Here is a 15,529-nt window from a genome sequence, read left to right as displayed (position 1 = left end):
TTCTAATTGGGATTGAAAAACTAAAGAGTGTACATTAATTTATGACGCACCAAGCAAGTAGTACAAGACGATATAGGTTTTGAGTTGCACAGGTAATTTCTGGACCCATCGCCATGCTAAAGTTTATTTGGCAAATAGCAAAAAAGGTAAAAAAAATGTGTTTTGTTTCAGATTTGCGTCAACAGTGTCTAATTAATAAACCATTGCTTTGTGTGGAAATCTCCAAGGGAACATGGCTTGGCTATGATTTACTGCCAGACTCTGACCAGGGTGTGCTATTACCTGTACAGCCCAGAACATTGAAGCCACATCACTGAGAGGCTCGGGAGCCAAAGGCAGGAACCGCAGCTCAGTCAGTGGGGAGACAAGACGGTGAGTCTCTTATTAGATCTGATTGTGGCTGAAATAAAGTCATACTGTTATCCCAGGTTGTACGCGCACAGAGAGAACAACCCATATAAATGCAAGTTGTTGTTGTTCGTGCAACGTTTATTGTAATGAAGGAAATCAGGACTAACTGAATGAGCAAGAGTTACAATACCGTTTGGTTCATATTCTGTGATCGTGCTTCTCACTGTGTGTGTTTGTGTGTCCATATAATGATTTTAACAATGACGGCTACATCGTCTGTTATTAACAATGAGCACCTCAATATAGTCAGATATTTACAGTGTGTGTATACGAGTCTTCGTGTGTTTTATGATCTGTATGAATCCATTTTTGAAATCTTTGCTTTCATGTGTCTGTCTCTGTTGTTGTTACAGATGGTGTTTAATATCCTCTGGCCACTAAACAGGGAGAACCTCTATACAGTCTGAAGTTAACAGTGTGTATGCAGATCTGTATTTGTGTATGTCTGTGCTGCCGTGTTTCTGTGTGTGCGCATCTGTTGCTGATGTTCATTTGCTGTGGTTGTTAATCTGTGCCTACAAACTGTGTTCTATGGCAGCTATCTGGGGTTTAGTGGCTGCCATCTCGTGTTGAATAGCTGCAAACTCGTGTTCAGTGACTGCTGGCTGGTGTTTATTGGCTGCTCGCTGGTGTTTATTGGCTGCTCGCTGGTGTTGATTGGCTGTGGTGGTGTTTAGTCGTTAAGGCTGGTGTTTACTGGCTGTGTCTGAAATTTTGTGACTGTGGAAGAGTTTATTGGCTCTTAACTTGCGTCTGTTGTAGCGGGTGTGTGTGTGTGTGTCTGCATAATTGTGATCGAGTATGTGTTTCTATGTTCATGCATATGTGTGTTTGTGTGTCTGTGTGTGTTTATATAATTTTACAATGATGGTTATATTGTCTGATATTAACAGTGAGCAACTCAATATATTCAGATATTTACGGAGTGTGTGCGTGTGCCTGCCTGTGTTTTCTGATCTGTATGAATCTAAGTGTGAATCTATGCTATCATGTGTCTGTGTCTGTTGTTGTGATAGAGGGTGTTTAATGTATCTCGCTGTTTAGTGGCCTATGTTCTCTGATATTAATAGGGATCCCCCACCATACAGATCTACACACACATTGTCAACATCAGACTATATAGAGGTGCTCCCTGTTAATACCAGACAGCCAGAGCCACTAAACATCTGGAAGATATTAAGCTTCATCCGCAACAGACACAGACACATGAAAGCATAGATTTACACAATCACACACAGACCAACAAACACTGGTAGACGTAAATACATTCCCTAAATATCTGACTATATTGAGGTGCTCACTGTTAATATCAGACGATATAGCCGTCATTGTACAATTATTAAAAAGACCCACACAGACACACACACCTACGCACACACATTGAAACACATACTCGATCACACATACGCACACAAACACACACACATACATCAGCTAGAAGTATGTGTATCGGTGTGTGTATTTATGTGTGTGCAATGTGTTTGTTTGTGTGTAGTTGTGTTTGTATCTGGAAGCCTGTGTTTGAGTGTGTTTGTGTTTGATTCTGTGTGTGCTTGTGTGTTTTGGTGCGCGTGTGTGTTTCTGAATATGCGTGTGTTTGTGCAGCTGGGTTTGTGTGTGTGCGATAGTGTGTGTGTGTTTGTGCATCTGTGTTCGTGTGTACGATTGTGAATGTGTGTGCATTTGTATATTTTTGTGTGTGTGTGTTTTGTTTGTTTGCATATTTGTGTCCATGTGCGTATTTGTTTGGGAGTAATTTTTGTGTAAGTGTGCCTGTGTTTTTGCGTGCGTGTACTTGTTTGTTTGTGTGTGTGTGTGTTTGTGCTTGTGTGTGTGTGTCTGTGTCTGTATTTATCTATGGTACATGTGGTTGTTTGTGTGTAGTGTGTTTATGTGCTTGTGCGTGTTTGTGAGTTTTTGTGTGCGTATCTCTATCTGTGTTGGTATACATTTGTGTGTCTGTGTAGGCGTGTATGTGCGTGTGTTTGGGTATCAAACAAACTGTGAGTGACAGTGGGTTACACACACTGTGTTTACTTTAATCCCAGTTATGTCTCTGTGTCTCTGATCTCCAGGTTGGACAGTAACAATCTGACAGCTGATTGTACCGAGGATCTGACCTCTGCTCTCAGCACAAACCACTCACTGATGAAGCTGAACCTGAACCATAATAATCTGAGAGATTGTGGAGTGAAGCGACTGTGTGAGGCTCTGAGGAACATGGAGTTTAAAATACAGAGTCTGTGGTAAGTAACACACTGTGTCTCCAGTGTCTGAATGACTCGAATATCGCACTGTGTTTTTTGTGACTGTCTGATCAGTGCGGCTGAATATTGTGGCAGGCATCCGTGTGACAGTGTGAGGCCACAAGCCATCTTCTACATCAAACTCTCGACATGTGTTAATAAGAAACCATGCGCTGGAAACCCCAGCTCTGGTGACATGCGGACAGTCACAGCTCCGACCCCTAAACTGGCTCCAAGCCCCAAACTCGCTCCCATTGTATCTAATCCCGAAGCTCCTGCCCTGGTCCCATCAATACCTCCACACACTGTGGGTTTGTAATTCTCTACTATTGTCAGCCGTGTGTCTGACACACACACAAACCTGTCATCAGGCTTCAAACTCTCGAAACCAACCTCCTAACAGTTCCACATCTGACTGGAGATTTGTATGTGTGAAATGGCACATTCGCTCCTGGTCAGCGGCGATAAATTGTGGGCGAATCTAGAAGCAGCCTCACTGGGAGCTCGGAGCAGCACTGAATAATTTGTGTTTGTTGATTAGTATTTTTGTTCATGCATGTGTCTGTTTCTGTGTGTGTGTGCCTGTGTGTGATGTTTATGTGTGTATTGGTGTGTGTTTATCTGTGTGTTCTGTGTACGTGTGTTTCTGTGTGTGTATTTTTTTGCGCTTGTGTGAGTGCGTGTCTGTGTTTATGATTTTGTGTTTGTTTACGATTGTGTGTGCTGTGGTTGTGAATGTTTCTGTGTTTGCATCTGTGAGTGAGATAGTGTGTGTGTGCCTTACGGTTGTTTGTTTGGGGGTAGTTATCTCTATATCCACTTGTGGCCTCTAACGTCTCTTCCTTCGGTGGGTGACGGTCTGTAGTGAGTTACAGTGGTTTATATACACTGTGTTTACTCTATCCCTGTTATGCCTCTGTGTCTGATCTTCAGGCTGTGGGGTAACAGACTGACCGATGGCTGCACTGATGGTCTGGTCTCCGCTCCCAGTACAAACCGCTCAATGAGGATTCTGGAATTGGTGTTTAACTCCTTCACAGACGGCTCTGTACCCGCTCTGCGCCGCCTCATACTGACCTGCACCAGTCTGGAGGGGATCAGGTGTGTGTTTGTGTTAGTGTTTAATGTGATGAACACATAGAGAAAGGGCTGCGTATCAGAATGGGAACAGTTTGAAGAGATTTATTTATGTATTAAACGACATGAACAGCTTACAGTTTGTACCATTATCCCATGGGTTTATTTCCTGTTTAATGTGTTTCAGGCTGTGGGGGAATGGGTTCAGTTCAGACGGAGAGAATCAGCTGCGGTCACTGCGGGGAATCAGAGCTGAGCTGAGGCGGTGACTGTCCACACAGTCTGTGTAATATGGAATATATTCTGGACTCTGTAGTGACTGATTATTAAAGATGTTAATTCTGATTCCTCTCCCATACCTGGTCTGGGGACCGTTATTGACACACAGCTGCCTACGGGTGTGCGGGTACTGTCTGGGGAGGAGGAGGAGGAGAAGGGAAGGACCCTTTGCATGAGAGCGAGAGAGGAGGACACGGGGCAGAGTGAGCTCAGTGTATCGCGACCTTAAAGATATTTTGCTTTGCCGGGGGCTGAGACTCGGGTGTTGGCGTTGATAAGAGACAGCGAATTGCCAACACAACCCCGAAAACTAAACCTGTGACCCTCCTTCCTGGCGACTCGCCACGTTTTGAGCTGTTCGTAACCCGTTTAATGAACCGTTGGGTATGAAAACCATAATATCTTCCGAAATGACCACCAGTTTGTGGACCACTGGCAGTGAACACGACAGATTAATGTTACTGTCCGGCAGTGATCACCACACGTATAGAAGACCCTGTTTTGGCGTTGAAACGATGTCGAGATATTGGCTTGAAATTGACCGATTTGTCCCCGAGGATTTCATGAATATCTCTTGTTGCTCTGTTTGATGAGGAACCCTTCATTCTCGTGGAAACAACGTGTAATCCTGCGGGGTTTTTTTTGCCAAAAAAAATTACTGTTATCTAACGCCACCAACAGTCTTTTATAGTGAAGTGAACTTTGCTCTTGTGCCGCGGAAAAGGGGAACTCAGTCGGTAACTATAATCCTCCTCTTTAGTAAATGTGTACCGGTGTGTGTGTGTGTGTGTGTCTGTATGTGTGTGTGTATGTGTATATGTGTACGCATTTGTGCGTCTGTGTGTGTATGTGTCTTTCTGTGTGTGTGTGTGTGTGTGTGTGTGTGCTTGTGCATGTGTGTGTGCCTGTGTCTGAATGTCTGTGCATTTGTGTGTATGTGTCTGTGTGTGTTGTGTGCTTGTGCATGTGTGTGTGCCTGTCTCTGAATGTCTGTGCATTTGTGTGCGTGTCTGTATGTGTTTGTCTCTGTGTGTGTGTGTCTGTATCTGTATCTCGGTGTGTGTGTGTTTGTCTGTGTGTGTGTGTCTGTATCTGTGTATCTGTGTGTGTGCCTGTATCTGCGTGTGTCTGTGTGTGTTTTTCTGTGTGTGTGTGTGTTTGTCTGTGTGTGTCTGTGTGTGTGTGTGTCTGTATCTGTGTATTTGTCTGTGTGTGTGTCTGTATCTGTGTGTGTGTGTCTGTGTGTGTCTGTGTGTGTTTGTCTGTGTGTGTTTGTCTGTCTGTGTGTGTGTCTGTGTGTGTGTGTTTGTCTGTGTGTGTGTGTGTGTGTGTGTGTTGTGTGTGTGTTTCCCGCGGTCCCGCCTCGCGCTCAGACAGACAGGCGCCGCGCCCCGAAACACCGTCAGCCCCGCGCCCGGAGACGGCACTGCGCTGCGCCGAGTCACACAATAAAAGAGGCGCCAAATCAGGCGCTGCTCTTCATGAGTCGACGAGAGACACAGAGAGAGAGAGAGAGAGAGACAACAGTGCGGCTATGTCACCCCCGCCTCAGCTCCCCCAACCCCCGCAGCCACACACATACACAGTGAGGAGCCAATGTCAACAACTGGTCACCAGCCACACACACACATACATACAGACAGACAGACAGACAGACAGATGCACAGATGCTCGTTCAATCCCTCTCACCCTCTTTCAAGTACTGCCCGAAAACCTTCCTCTGACCGTCACCTCCTGAGAGTCGCCTTCATCTCAAAACCTTGAACCCACCTCCACCTCCAGGTCCCCTCCTCCCCTCACCCACCAGCCATTTACGTCGCGGCTGTTGCTCTGCCCTCTCCCTGCCCTCCTTTACCCTTATTTCCTCCCCTCCCTCTCAACCGTCATCTCCCAGCTGCGGGTCACTCAACATCCCCTCCTCTCCCCTCTGCTGCCGCTACGGTCAAACCGCCTCTCTCCCGCGGCTCTGGTCCTCATCCGTAAAATCACCTGCTATTCGCGCTCTCCTCCTCATCCTTATTCCTACCGTTATTATTGTTCAAGAGGATGATTTATTTGGGAAAGGCTAACAGCCAATCGACTAACATGGATGTTCTTGCTGACTGCTCGGGGCAAAGCGGAGGGACTGAGGGCGAGTGATCCACTGTTTCGGGGCGCAGTGGCTGAAGGCGCGAGGGACGGGCCGGAGGCCGAAGCCGATCCAGTGGAGGCGCTGCTCAGTTGGTGGACTGAGGAGTGAGGAGGTCAGAGAGGCAGCTCAGGGAGGTGGTAGGGAATGAAGGGAATTGCAGAAGATTGTGATTAACCAACACTACAGGACTCCACAATCAACAAGATCTGTTCTGGTGGACATTAACGATCTCGCCACACAAAATGAGAAAGAGACGGACGTTTCTCTCCCTGATTTCCTGGCCGATAAGACAACCCCCAGATAACATTGGCTGACAAGACAGTCACCAGATAACATCGGCTGACAAGAAAACCCACATAACATTAGCTGACAAGACAATCACCAGATAACATTGGCTGACAAGACAACCCCCTGATAACATCGGCCGGTCATTGTATGATTGTTTACTGCACTTGGTTGTGTGGAGATTGGCTCTACGTTCACGAAAACCCGCCTGTCACCACACTGTACAAGAATATGCAAAGCTTTGAGGCGTTACACATCCTGCATCAAATATACGGCTCGCTGTTATTCTTCCCGTTTCTCGGGCCAGGAATATCATGACTCCTGCAGTCATGACCATCGTAAATTGCAGAGAGAATAGTGACTCTTGTGGGGGTCATGATGAATGTACAAGTCTTTCTCATGGTCTCCTGGGATCACAGTCACAATCAGCTGATTTCTCAAGAAGAGTCTGAAGGAGGGGGTTTCACAGCCCAGTGACTCGGAGCCGCCCATACACTCACACTGGAACTGAAACCAGTTTGAATCAGGAAGTGCTGAGGGGGAAAATGGCTTCTGGACTCCAGACCGAGAGGTGGACCGAGGAGATTATTTGCCCGATTTGTCTGGAATTCTTCACTGATCCTGTTAGCCTGGACTGTGGCCAAAACTACTGTCACTCGTGTATCACCCGGAGCTGGGAAAAGCAGGAGACAAACCGCTGTGCTGTTTGTCAGGAGACTTTGGCAGAAAAGAACCTCAGGGTTAATCGGGCCCTGGCGAGTCTAGCAGAGAGAGCTCGGAAATTCAGCCTGACCCCGACACAGACGGAAATTAACCTTCAGTGTGAGAAACACCGGGAGGAATTGAAGCTGTTATGTGAATCTGACAAGAAATTGTTGTGTTTAGTTTGCAGAGATGCGCGAGAACACAGGGATCACAGATTCCTGCCCATTGAGGAAGCTGTTGAAATCTACAAGGTAACAGTACCCCTCACGAGTGAGTAAATCTATTCCACTTGATGATTCCAGATACAAACACTGTTGTTCTATGTGTTTACTCCAGGATCAAGTGAAATCCTCCTTAGCTTCTCTCGCACAGATGAAGGAAACTGCTCTACAAGCTGAAGCCAAACAGAATCAAAATATTTCACAACTAAAGGTAAGTTTTATTGGGTTGATTTCCGGACAATCAGATTGTCTCTATTTATGGTGTATAAAGTGTGTGCGGTCTCAGTGTGTCTCTCTTTACTGTGTGCAGATTGTGATATCTCAGTGTGACTACCTTTACTGTGTATACACGGTGTGATGTTTGACATTTTGCAGGAACAGGCGAGCAGTCTGCAGACCCAAGTCAAAAACGATTTTGCTAAAATACACCAGATCCTGACTGACAGAGAGCAGCGGGTAATGATAGATCTCAGACAGCGAGAGGAGGAGATTTTACAACGGATGGAGACAAACCTGCGAGAGATTCGGAGCAATTTAGATTCAGTTCAACAAGAAATCTCAGAGTTACAGACACAGATGAAAAGAGACGGGCCGATCTTTTTGCAGGTAAAGAGAATAGATTATAATTGAGCTCCATATCAGTTGCACACAGTCTGGAGAAAAATATCTAATACTGATTGATAAAGATATAAGAGATTGAATTGCTAATTTAGTATATCGTAGTGTGTCAGCAGGTCTGAATTTGTGTCCCCAGCTATTAACTTACATAAATAACATTTTATAGTGGCTGTATATCTGAATCCTCTTACCTTTGGAAATCACTTTGAGTGAATAACTTTGCTGTAATAATGACAGTCAACTCTGTGCTGTAAAATTCTGTTCTGTCTGTCTGATTTTACAATGAGGTGTCTTAAAAATTACATGTGTACAGCGTATTTCACGCCCAGTTCCTTGGGACTTCCTCCTGACGTGAAAGGTGCTCTACACATGTAATCTTTTGTCGTTATTGTTGGTGTCTCAGTGTGAGCTCACTTCTGTCTGTGTTTGATTTCATCAGGAGGAAGCTGCTCGGAAAAAAAGTATGAAATGATCTTTACCAAATATCTCAGAAATTGTTGCACAAACAAACACAATGTGCGGTTTTACATCATAATGAAAAACAGTTGTCATCAACCCCTCTCCTGATAAAACCTTCCATGGACCCATCCCTGCTCACTAACTGCCACCCATCTCCAACCTCCCTTTCCTTTACAAGGTCCTTGAAAGAGTTATAACTTCCCAGCTTCACTCCGTCCACACCTGTCTCTCCCGTCATGAATCCCTCAATCAGGTTTCCTGCCCACAGCACGAAACAGCCTTCATCAAGTTGACAAATGGCACTCTGTCCATCTGTGACCAGGGCTCTCTTTGCCTTCTCCCCCTCCTGGAACTCTCTGCTCCCTTTGACACTCTATCCTCCTCCAATCTCAGCCTTCAAAGTTCTTTCCTTGATTGGTTCACATCGTATCTCTTACACCCATTTCCATTTTGTCTCCGCAAATCTCTTCTCCTCACCCTCTCGTGTGTTGTTCCTCAAGGCTCTGTCTTCGGTCCTCTTTAACCTGTACATACCATCTCTTGGTGACATCATCCTCAGACATGGAGTCAACTCATATGTGCACACATGACACTCAGATTCATCTCTCTCTGCCTCCAACATGAAACCTATGACCACTGCTGGCCTGACAGAATGTTTGTCAAATATCAAGTCCTGGATAAGTGCCAACTTTCTGCAGGTGAATATCAGCAAGACTGAATATCAGTCCGACCTACGCCTTGGGACGTCCTTGTCACATGGAAGCCTACTGTATATAGATGTTAATGTGTATTGTATTGCTGCACTATATTCACCATGTTTGTGTCTCTGTGTGCAGGCAAGAAGAAAATAATCTGGGAGACGGTAGACTGAAGCGACTGAGTGAGGCTCTGAGGAACCCGAAGTTTAAAATACAGGTTCTGGAGTGAGTAACAGAATGGGAAATTCAATCACATGGGAAAAAAACACATCGGTGTCCTACAGTGGCCATAAACACACACAACATGGCCTCTGACAGGTCATAGTCAGAGTTGGTAACTTCTCTTACCACCTTACTCTCACATAAAGATCCCCTCTGTTCACCACAGTACTCAGTGCTCACAGACACAGCCCAGAACCAAAGACACTGAAAGGATATCCACACAGGAGCCCTGCCCTCACCATGTGGCCAGGACTCAGGCCCTCCTCACTGAAGCGCCAGAGTGAGAGGCCCTGGGGACAGATAATCTCACGCTTGATACCCACCTACACACTCTCCCTTGTGAACCCACAGCACTCACAACACGGAGGAGATGGTGTCCATCATTGGGAGGAGGAGCCTCCCTCCTCGCTGATTGATCATGTTACATACACACTCACTCTCTCGGGCTGTAATGCTGACAGACTGTGTCGCGGCTCCTCACGGCCTGAACAGCCGCCAATGGCATCAGCTGGTCCCACTGCCCTCTCCTCATACCCAGGTCACTTACACTGTTATACTGGGCTCTGGATAGCAGCCGTGGGGAAGGCGGGTAAACTGCGCTATGAGGTTGTAAAGCGTGAGGACCTTCACGGCAGAGGCAGCTATGGGGGGGCTTTGTGTTGGGCTGTGAGGGAGAGCTCACCCCTTTGCTGTGTCACACACAAGGAGTGAGGGAGCCCCCAGGAAGCTCTCTCTGCTCTGGGTGGCAGCTCGGGGACGACCTGCTGCCCTAAGGACAGGACACAGGAAGCCTTGTGACGTGGGCCTGAGGAGACTTGGCTTTGAGTGCGGGGAGTGAGTGCTGTGAGGCCTGAGCTGGTGGAACCAGAGTGGGAGGGAAGCCGAGAGGGCGATGGAACCAACCCAGGGACACTGGGTGTGTGTAACGGTGGAAGTGGTGTTTACCAACTTTACCAACCTGTTCGCTCCATCCACTCGGTGTGCACTGGGCTGCTCCATGCCCCCGCCCTGCCCGCTCCACCATCAACTCTTCTAAATTGAGTCTTTCCGTCACCATCACCACCCTATGGAACTCAATCTTAGAGAACCTCTATCTCTCCTGCTCCTTTGCCTCCTTCATGCCCATCTCAACACCTTCCCCTTTGACCCTGCCTTCGGTTATCCACCTACCCCAATCCCTTGCACTCCACCCGTCTCTGATCCCAAACCCAAGCTCAAGTGCAAACTCTCATTGCCTTGGTACGTCTTCCTGATATGAAAGGCCCTAAACTTGCAATTGATGTTGTTGCCGTAGAGGCTGGGGCCACCCGTACCTTCCAACCGCGTCCCTGTAAAGCTGTAAGACATGACCCTGCAAGAAATTAATATAAATATTAGATTTTTTTCGATCTTCCCCAATTTAGGAAGGGTGCCTGTGTGTGTATGTGTGTCGGTGTGTGGGCAAGTATGTATGTGCCTGACCCTGGTCCCAGCACCTTGGGACTTGCTCCCCACGTGAAAGGCTCCTGTATATACATGTCAATGTGTATTGTGTATTGTGTTGTTACTGTGTTTGTGTCTCTGTGTCCAGGCTGCAGGATCATAATCTGGGAGATTGTGAAGTGAAGCAAATGTGCAAGGATCTGAGGAACCTGGAGTGTAAAATACCGAGTCTATGGTAAGTAAAATACTGTGGACATGGTGTCAGTAATTGGCTCTCAGCACAAATTATTATATCCTGAGAAGCTACGGACAATATTATTTCTAAAAGTTCCTGAAAGCTACAAGGACTGGCTCAGCGGCAGCGGTTTGAGGAAAAGTCACTGGGAGCAGAGATTCTTCCCACTCACTTGCTGCTGACCCTGTGGGACTCAATATTTACAGGTTGGTGTGTGTCCTGTCCAGAAAATGGAGGGATGTTTCCCTCCCACGGGGGACCTTACACAGCTTTAGCTGATTAAACTGCTGCAGCACCTATAATAATAGTAATAATAGTTGAATTAGATATAGTGCTTTTCACATTTTCTAGACGTCTCAAAGTGCTTCACAGAAAATACTTTAAAGTCAATTGACGCATTTTTGTGGGCGAAACCCGGCAGCAAATTGTGCACAGCAAAAACCGACAAACTGTCGTGGATTGAAGTGACCCAATTATTATTGGGGTTTTTTGAGGGATTTTTGTCAGGCATGTGGAGAAAGAAAACTTGCCCAAGGTTTCTCCCTGCTGGGATTTGAACTCAGGGATCTCGCTTGTGAGGCCAGGTATTAGATGCGCATTTGCGTATTAGCTACTATTTGACTGCCGTCAACATGAAGTGCCAGGGAACGTTTTGCCAATTGAAAAATAGATTCACAACGGCTCTTACAACACAAGCAGCTTTCTCAGTGCAATATTTTGTTTTCAGTTGTTGGCAACAAATCGCTTTCTATCGGTCAAAATTAAGAGTCACAGTGAACCCGACTGAAGGTTCCTACACTCCAACCCCCCACTCACCACCAACAAACATTGTGTAGTCACTGAACCTCCAATTGCACCAACCAACAACCAATCCTGTAATCCTGAATGTAAGTGTCTGTTGCACGTACAACGACATTTTAATGTGAAGGTGGAAAATTGTCAGCCCCGGCCCTTTCCTCCTGTCCCAGACAATCCATCCCATCCACAGTCTCTCATGGCAGACAGCTTTGTATTCAATTTGATCCCTTTTATGGCACCGTGTCTCTCATCTCCAGGCTGTGTAATAAATAATAATACGCAATGTGTTTAATCTGATCCCTGTTATGTTTCTTTGTCTATAATCGTCAGGCTGAGCGACATCGATCTGACAACTGGTAGCACCGAGGACTTGACCTCCGATCTCAAAGTAAACCACAAACTGACGGAGCTGAACTTGAATTATAATAATCTGGGAGATCGTGGAGTGAAGCGACTATGTGAGGCTCTGAGGAACCCGAAGTGTAAAATACAGAGACTGCGGTAAGTAACACACTGTGTCTCCAGAGTCTGAATGACGCCAATATCTCCATGTGTTTATTGTGACTATCTGATCAGTGCGGCTGAATATTGTGACAGGAATCGGTGTGACAGTGTGAGTCCACAAGCCATCTTTTACATCAAACTCTCAACATGTATAACGTGTCTGTGTCTGTCTGTGTTTGTGTTTGTGTCTCTCTCTGTCAATCGCACCATCGCCCGACCCGTCCACACACTGTGGGTTTGCAGTTCTCTACTATTGTCAGCCGTGTGTCTGACACACACACAAACCTGTCATCAGGCTTCAAACTCTCTAAACCAACCTCCTGACAGTTCCACATCTGACTGGAGATTTGTGTGTATGAAATGGAGGCCATTCTCTCCTGCACAGGGGAAGCTTCTTATCCACTGGGGGACTTTTAAGATCAATTGTGGGTGAATCTAAAAGCAGTCTCACTGGGAGCTCAGAGCAGTATTGAACAGTGTGTATTTATTTGTTTGTGTTTATGCGCGCGCGCGTGTGTGTCTGTATGTGTTTGTGTGTGTGCGTATGTCAGCGTGTGCTATCTGGGTGTGTCTGTGTATGTTTTCATGTGCGGGTGTTTCCGCGTTTGTGTATGTTTGCGTTTGAATGCGTGTCTCTGTGTGTGGTTTGCTGCTATATGTTTTTGTGTGTTACTGTGTGTGGGTGTTGCCCGTATCTGCTGCGTGTGTGAGTGTTTGTGTGCGTATCTGTGTGTGTGATTATGTGACTGAGTTATGGGTGTATGCTTATCTGTGTGCACGTGTGACTATATATGCATATGAGTCTGTTTGTGCGCGTAAGTATGTGTATGTTTGTTTTTGTCTGTCTGTGCACATGCGAGTCTGCGTGTATGTGTGTGTGTGTGTGTTTGTGTGTGTACGTGTGTGTGTGACTCCTGCAACCTGTCCAGCTCAGAAATGCATGATGCTGGGGCTTCCTCCCCAATCCTGAGACACATAACTTTGGTAACTGATTCCATGTGTATTCCCAACTGGCTTTAGCACCCGGACGCAAATATTTTTATGGAGAAATCATGTCCTGAGGTATTGTTTAGCTGGTTTCTTTACAGTCAAAACGTCAGTGCAAAACCCTCCCCCAGAATAAAGTCTGCACAGCTTGAGCCCTGAGTTAGCCTATGTCTGCTCACACACTGCAGTCTGAGCCCTGTAGCTCAGTGGTTAGAGCCCTCGCCTCGATAGCGAGAGGGCCTGGGGGTGATTCCTGGCAGAGCAAAATCTTACGGATGTCTTCTTATTCCACTCGTGTCTGTTTACCTCGCAGTCAGTCACAATCCGGGTTTTAATTGCAGATCGCATTTTCAGGGTTAATATTCCCTTCAAATCAATATTTTGCGAGAGACTGAGAGATAGAGGGGGACTGAGAGAGAAAGAGATGGGCAGGGAGATACATAGACAGATAGAGAGACTGATAGAGAAGATAGACTGGGTGAGAGAAAGACAGAGTAAAAAATAGACTGAGAGAGAGAGGTTGACTAGGGGAGAAGAAATATAATGAGAGAGAGAGACTGAGTTAGAGAGAGAAAGAGGGAGAGAAATTGAATCAGGGAGAGACAGAAAGAGACAAAGAGGGAGACTGAGACAGAGTGACAGACTGAGAGAAAGACAGACAGAGTGAGAGAGAATAGGGTAGATTAAATATAATATGTAGTGAAGGTCTATTTTGTGGGAGAGACTAAGAGATAGAGACTGAAAGAAAAAGAGAGACAGATAGAGACCCAGAGAGAGACAGGATAGTTAATGAAATATATTGGTTGACAGAAATAGACACTGTTAGATACAGATAGAGAGGGACTGAGAAAGAGTTTGAGAGAGAGAGAGATTGAGGGACAGAGGCTGAAAAAGCGAGAGAGAGGGAGACTGAGAAAATATGTTTTCAACTGTAGCGAATGTGTGTTTTGTGGGTGAAACAGATACAGAGTGATTGAGAGAGATAGAGAGAGATTGGGATAAACTGCGAGAGAGATAGAGAAAGAGATTGAGAGAGAAAGTGACTCAGAGACACAGAGTGAGAGACAGACTGGGGGACGACTTCAGAGAGCCTGAGGGATAGAGCCTGAGACACCGAGCGAAAGAGACCGAGCCAGAGAGGGCATGATGGAGAGAGAGCGAGAAAGAGAGACAGAATAAGAGAAACAGAAAGACTGTGAGAGAATAATAATAATAATAATCCTTGCATTTGATATAGCGCTTTTCACGTCGGGAGGACGTCCCAAAGCGCTTCACAGAACATACTGCAAAGTGAATTCACTGTATATTTGTGGACGAACGCGGCAGCCAATTGCGCACAGCAATGTCCCACAAACAGTCGTAGATTGAAAATGACCAATTAATTTTTGTTTTTGGTTTTTTTTGAAGGGATTATTATTAAGCGTGTGGAGTAAGGAAACTTGCCCAAGGTTTCGCCCTCTGCCTGGAATTGAACTCAGGTCTCTCACTTGCAAAGCGAGAGCTCTAACCACTGAGCTTCAGGACTCCACCGTAGAATATATTATAACGTGTAGTAACTGGGTTTTCGGGGAGATGCAGTGAAAGAACTTTAGAGAGAGACTGTGAGACAAAGTGAAAGACATAGCAGGAGACTGAGAGAGAGAGAGAGAGTGAGAGAGAGAGACAGTGAAAGATATATTATCAAAATTCGTGACTGATTTGAGCGAGAGGCAGAGAGAGAGTAACAGAGATAGAGAGAGACTGTGATGTGTGTGTGGACTCATGAGCAGTGTGTGTCTGACCCTGGTCCCAGCGCCTTGGGACTTGCTCCCCACGTGAAAGGCTCCTGTATATATATGTCAATGTGTATTGTGTTGTTACACTATATTCCCTGTGTTTGTGTCTCTGTGTCCAGGCTGGGGAACAATAATCTGGGAGATTGTGGAGTGAAGCGACTGTGTGAGGCTCTGAGGAATTCGGAGTGTAAAATACAGAATCTGCGGTAAGTCACACACTGTGTCTCCAGAGTCTGAATGACTCCAATATCTCAATGTGTTCATTGGACTGTCGGATCAGTGAGGCTGAATATTGTCACAAGAATCTGTGTGACAGTGTGAGGCCACAAGCCATCGTTTGCATCAAACTCTCAACATGTGTTAATGTGTCTGTGTGTGTCTCTTTGTCAGTCCCACCCTCTCCCGAACCCAACACTCCCACCCACGCCCAACCCCGTTATTCCCAACCTCGCCTGA

General features: G+C 46.1%; 1 protein-coding gene and 1 long non-coding RNA gene across 2 annotated transcripts; both read left to right on the top strand.

The window, feature by feature from the left end:
- Positions 1 to 3,683: 3,683 nt before the first annotated feature.
- Positions 3,684 to 3,952, top strand: LOC121851582. The gene is made up of 2 exons (XR_006085930.1): positions 3,684 to 3,758; positions 3,922 to 3,952. It is a non-coding gene; the product is annotated as an uncharacterized LOC121851582 (long non-coding RNA).
- Positions 3,953 to 6,974: 3,022 nt separating this feature from the next.
- LOC121851580 (nuclear factor 7, brain-like) lies at positions 6,975 to 15,529 on the top strand. Its single transcript, XM_042345567.1, has 7 exons — positions 6,975 to 7,385; positions 7,471 to 7,566; positions 7,731 to 7,961; positions 9,499 to 9,632; positions 10,923 to 11,009; positions 12,138 to 12,195; positions 15,464 to 15,529. The coding sequence occupies exons 1-7, from the start codon at positions 6,975 to 6,977 to the stop codon at positions 15,527 to 15,529; spliced, it is 1,083 nt and encodes a 360-aa protein (XP_042201501.1).

This window comes from Callorhinchus milii, unplaced genomic scaffold (genome assembly GCF_018977255.1).
Source record: "Callorhinchus milii isolate IMCB2004 unplaced genomic scaffold, IMCB_Cmil_1.0 Scaffold61, whole genome shotgun sequence".
In the NCBI taxonomy this organism is placed as follows: Eukaryota; Metazoa; Chordata; class Chondrichthyes; order Chimaeriformes; family Callorhinchidae; genus Callorhinchus; species Callorhinchus milii.
Note: the sequence above shows the minus strand (reverse complement) of the source record. Positions and strands in the feature narration are given on the sequence as shown.

What these genes read in the sequence shown, in the direction of transcription:
- LOC121851580 (XM_042345567.1), top strand. Translation starts at nt 6,975, where the DNA reads ATGGCTTCTGGACTCCAGACCGAGAGGTGGACCGAGGAGATTATTTGC. An exon ending in ACGGGCCGATCTTTTTGCAG is followed by an intron (nt 7,962 to 9,498) that starts GTAAAGAGAATA and finishes TCTCACATAAAG; the next exon opens with ATCCCCTCTGTTCACCACAG. An exon ending in TGTAAAATACCGAGTCTATG is followed by an intron (nt 11,010 to 12,137) that starts GTAAGTAAAATA and finishes TATAATCGTCAG; the next exon opens with GCTGAGCGACATCGATCTGA.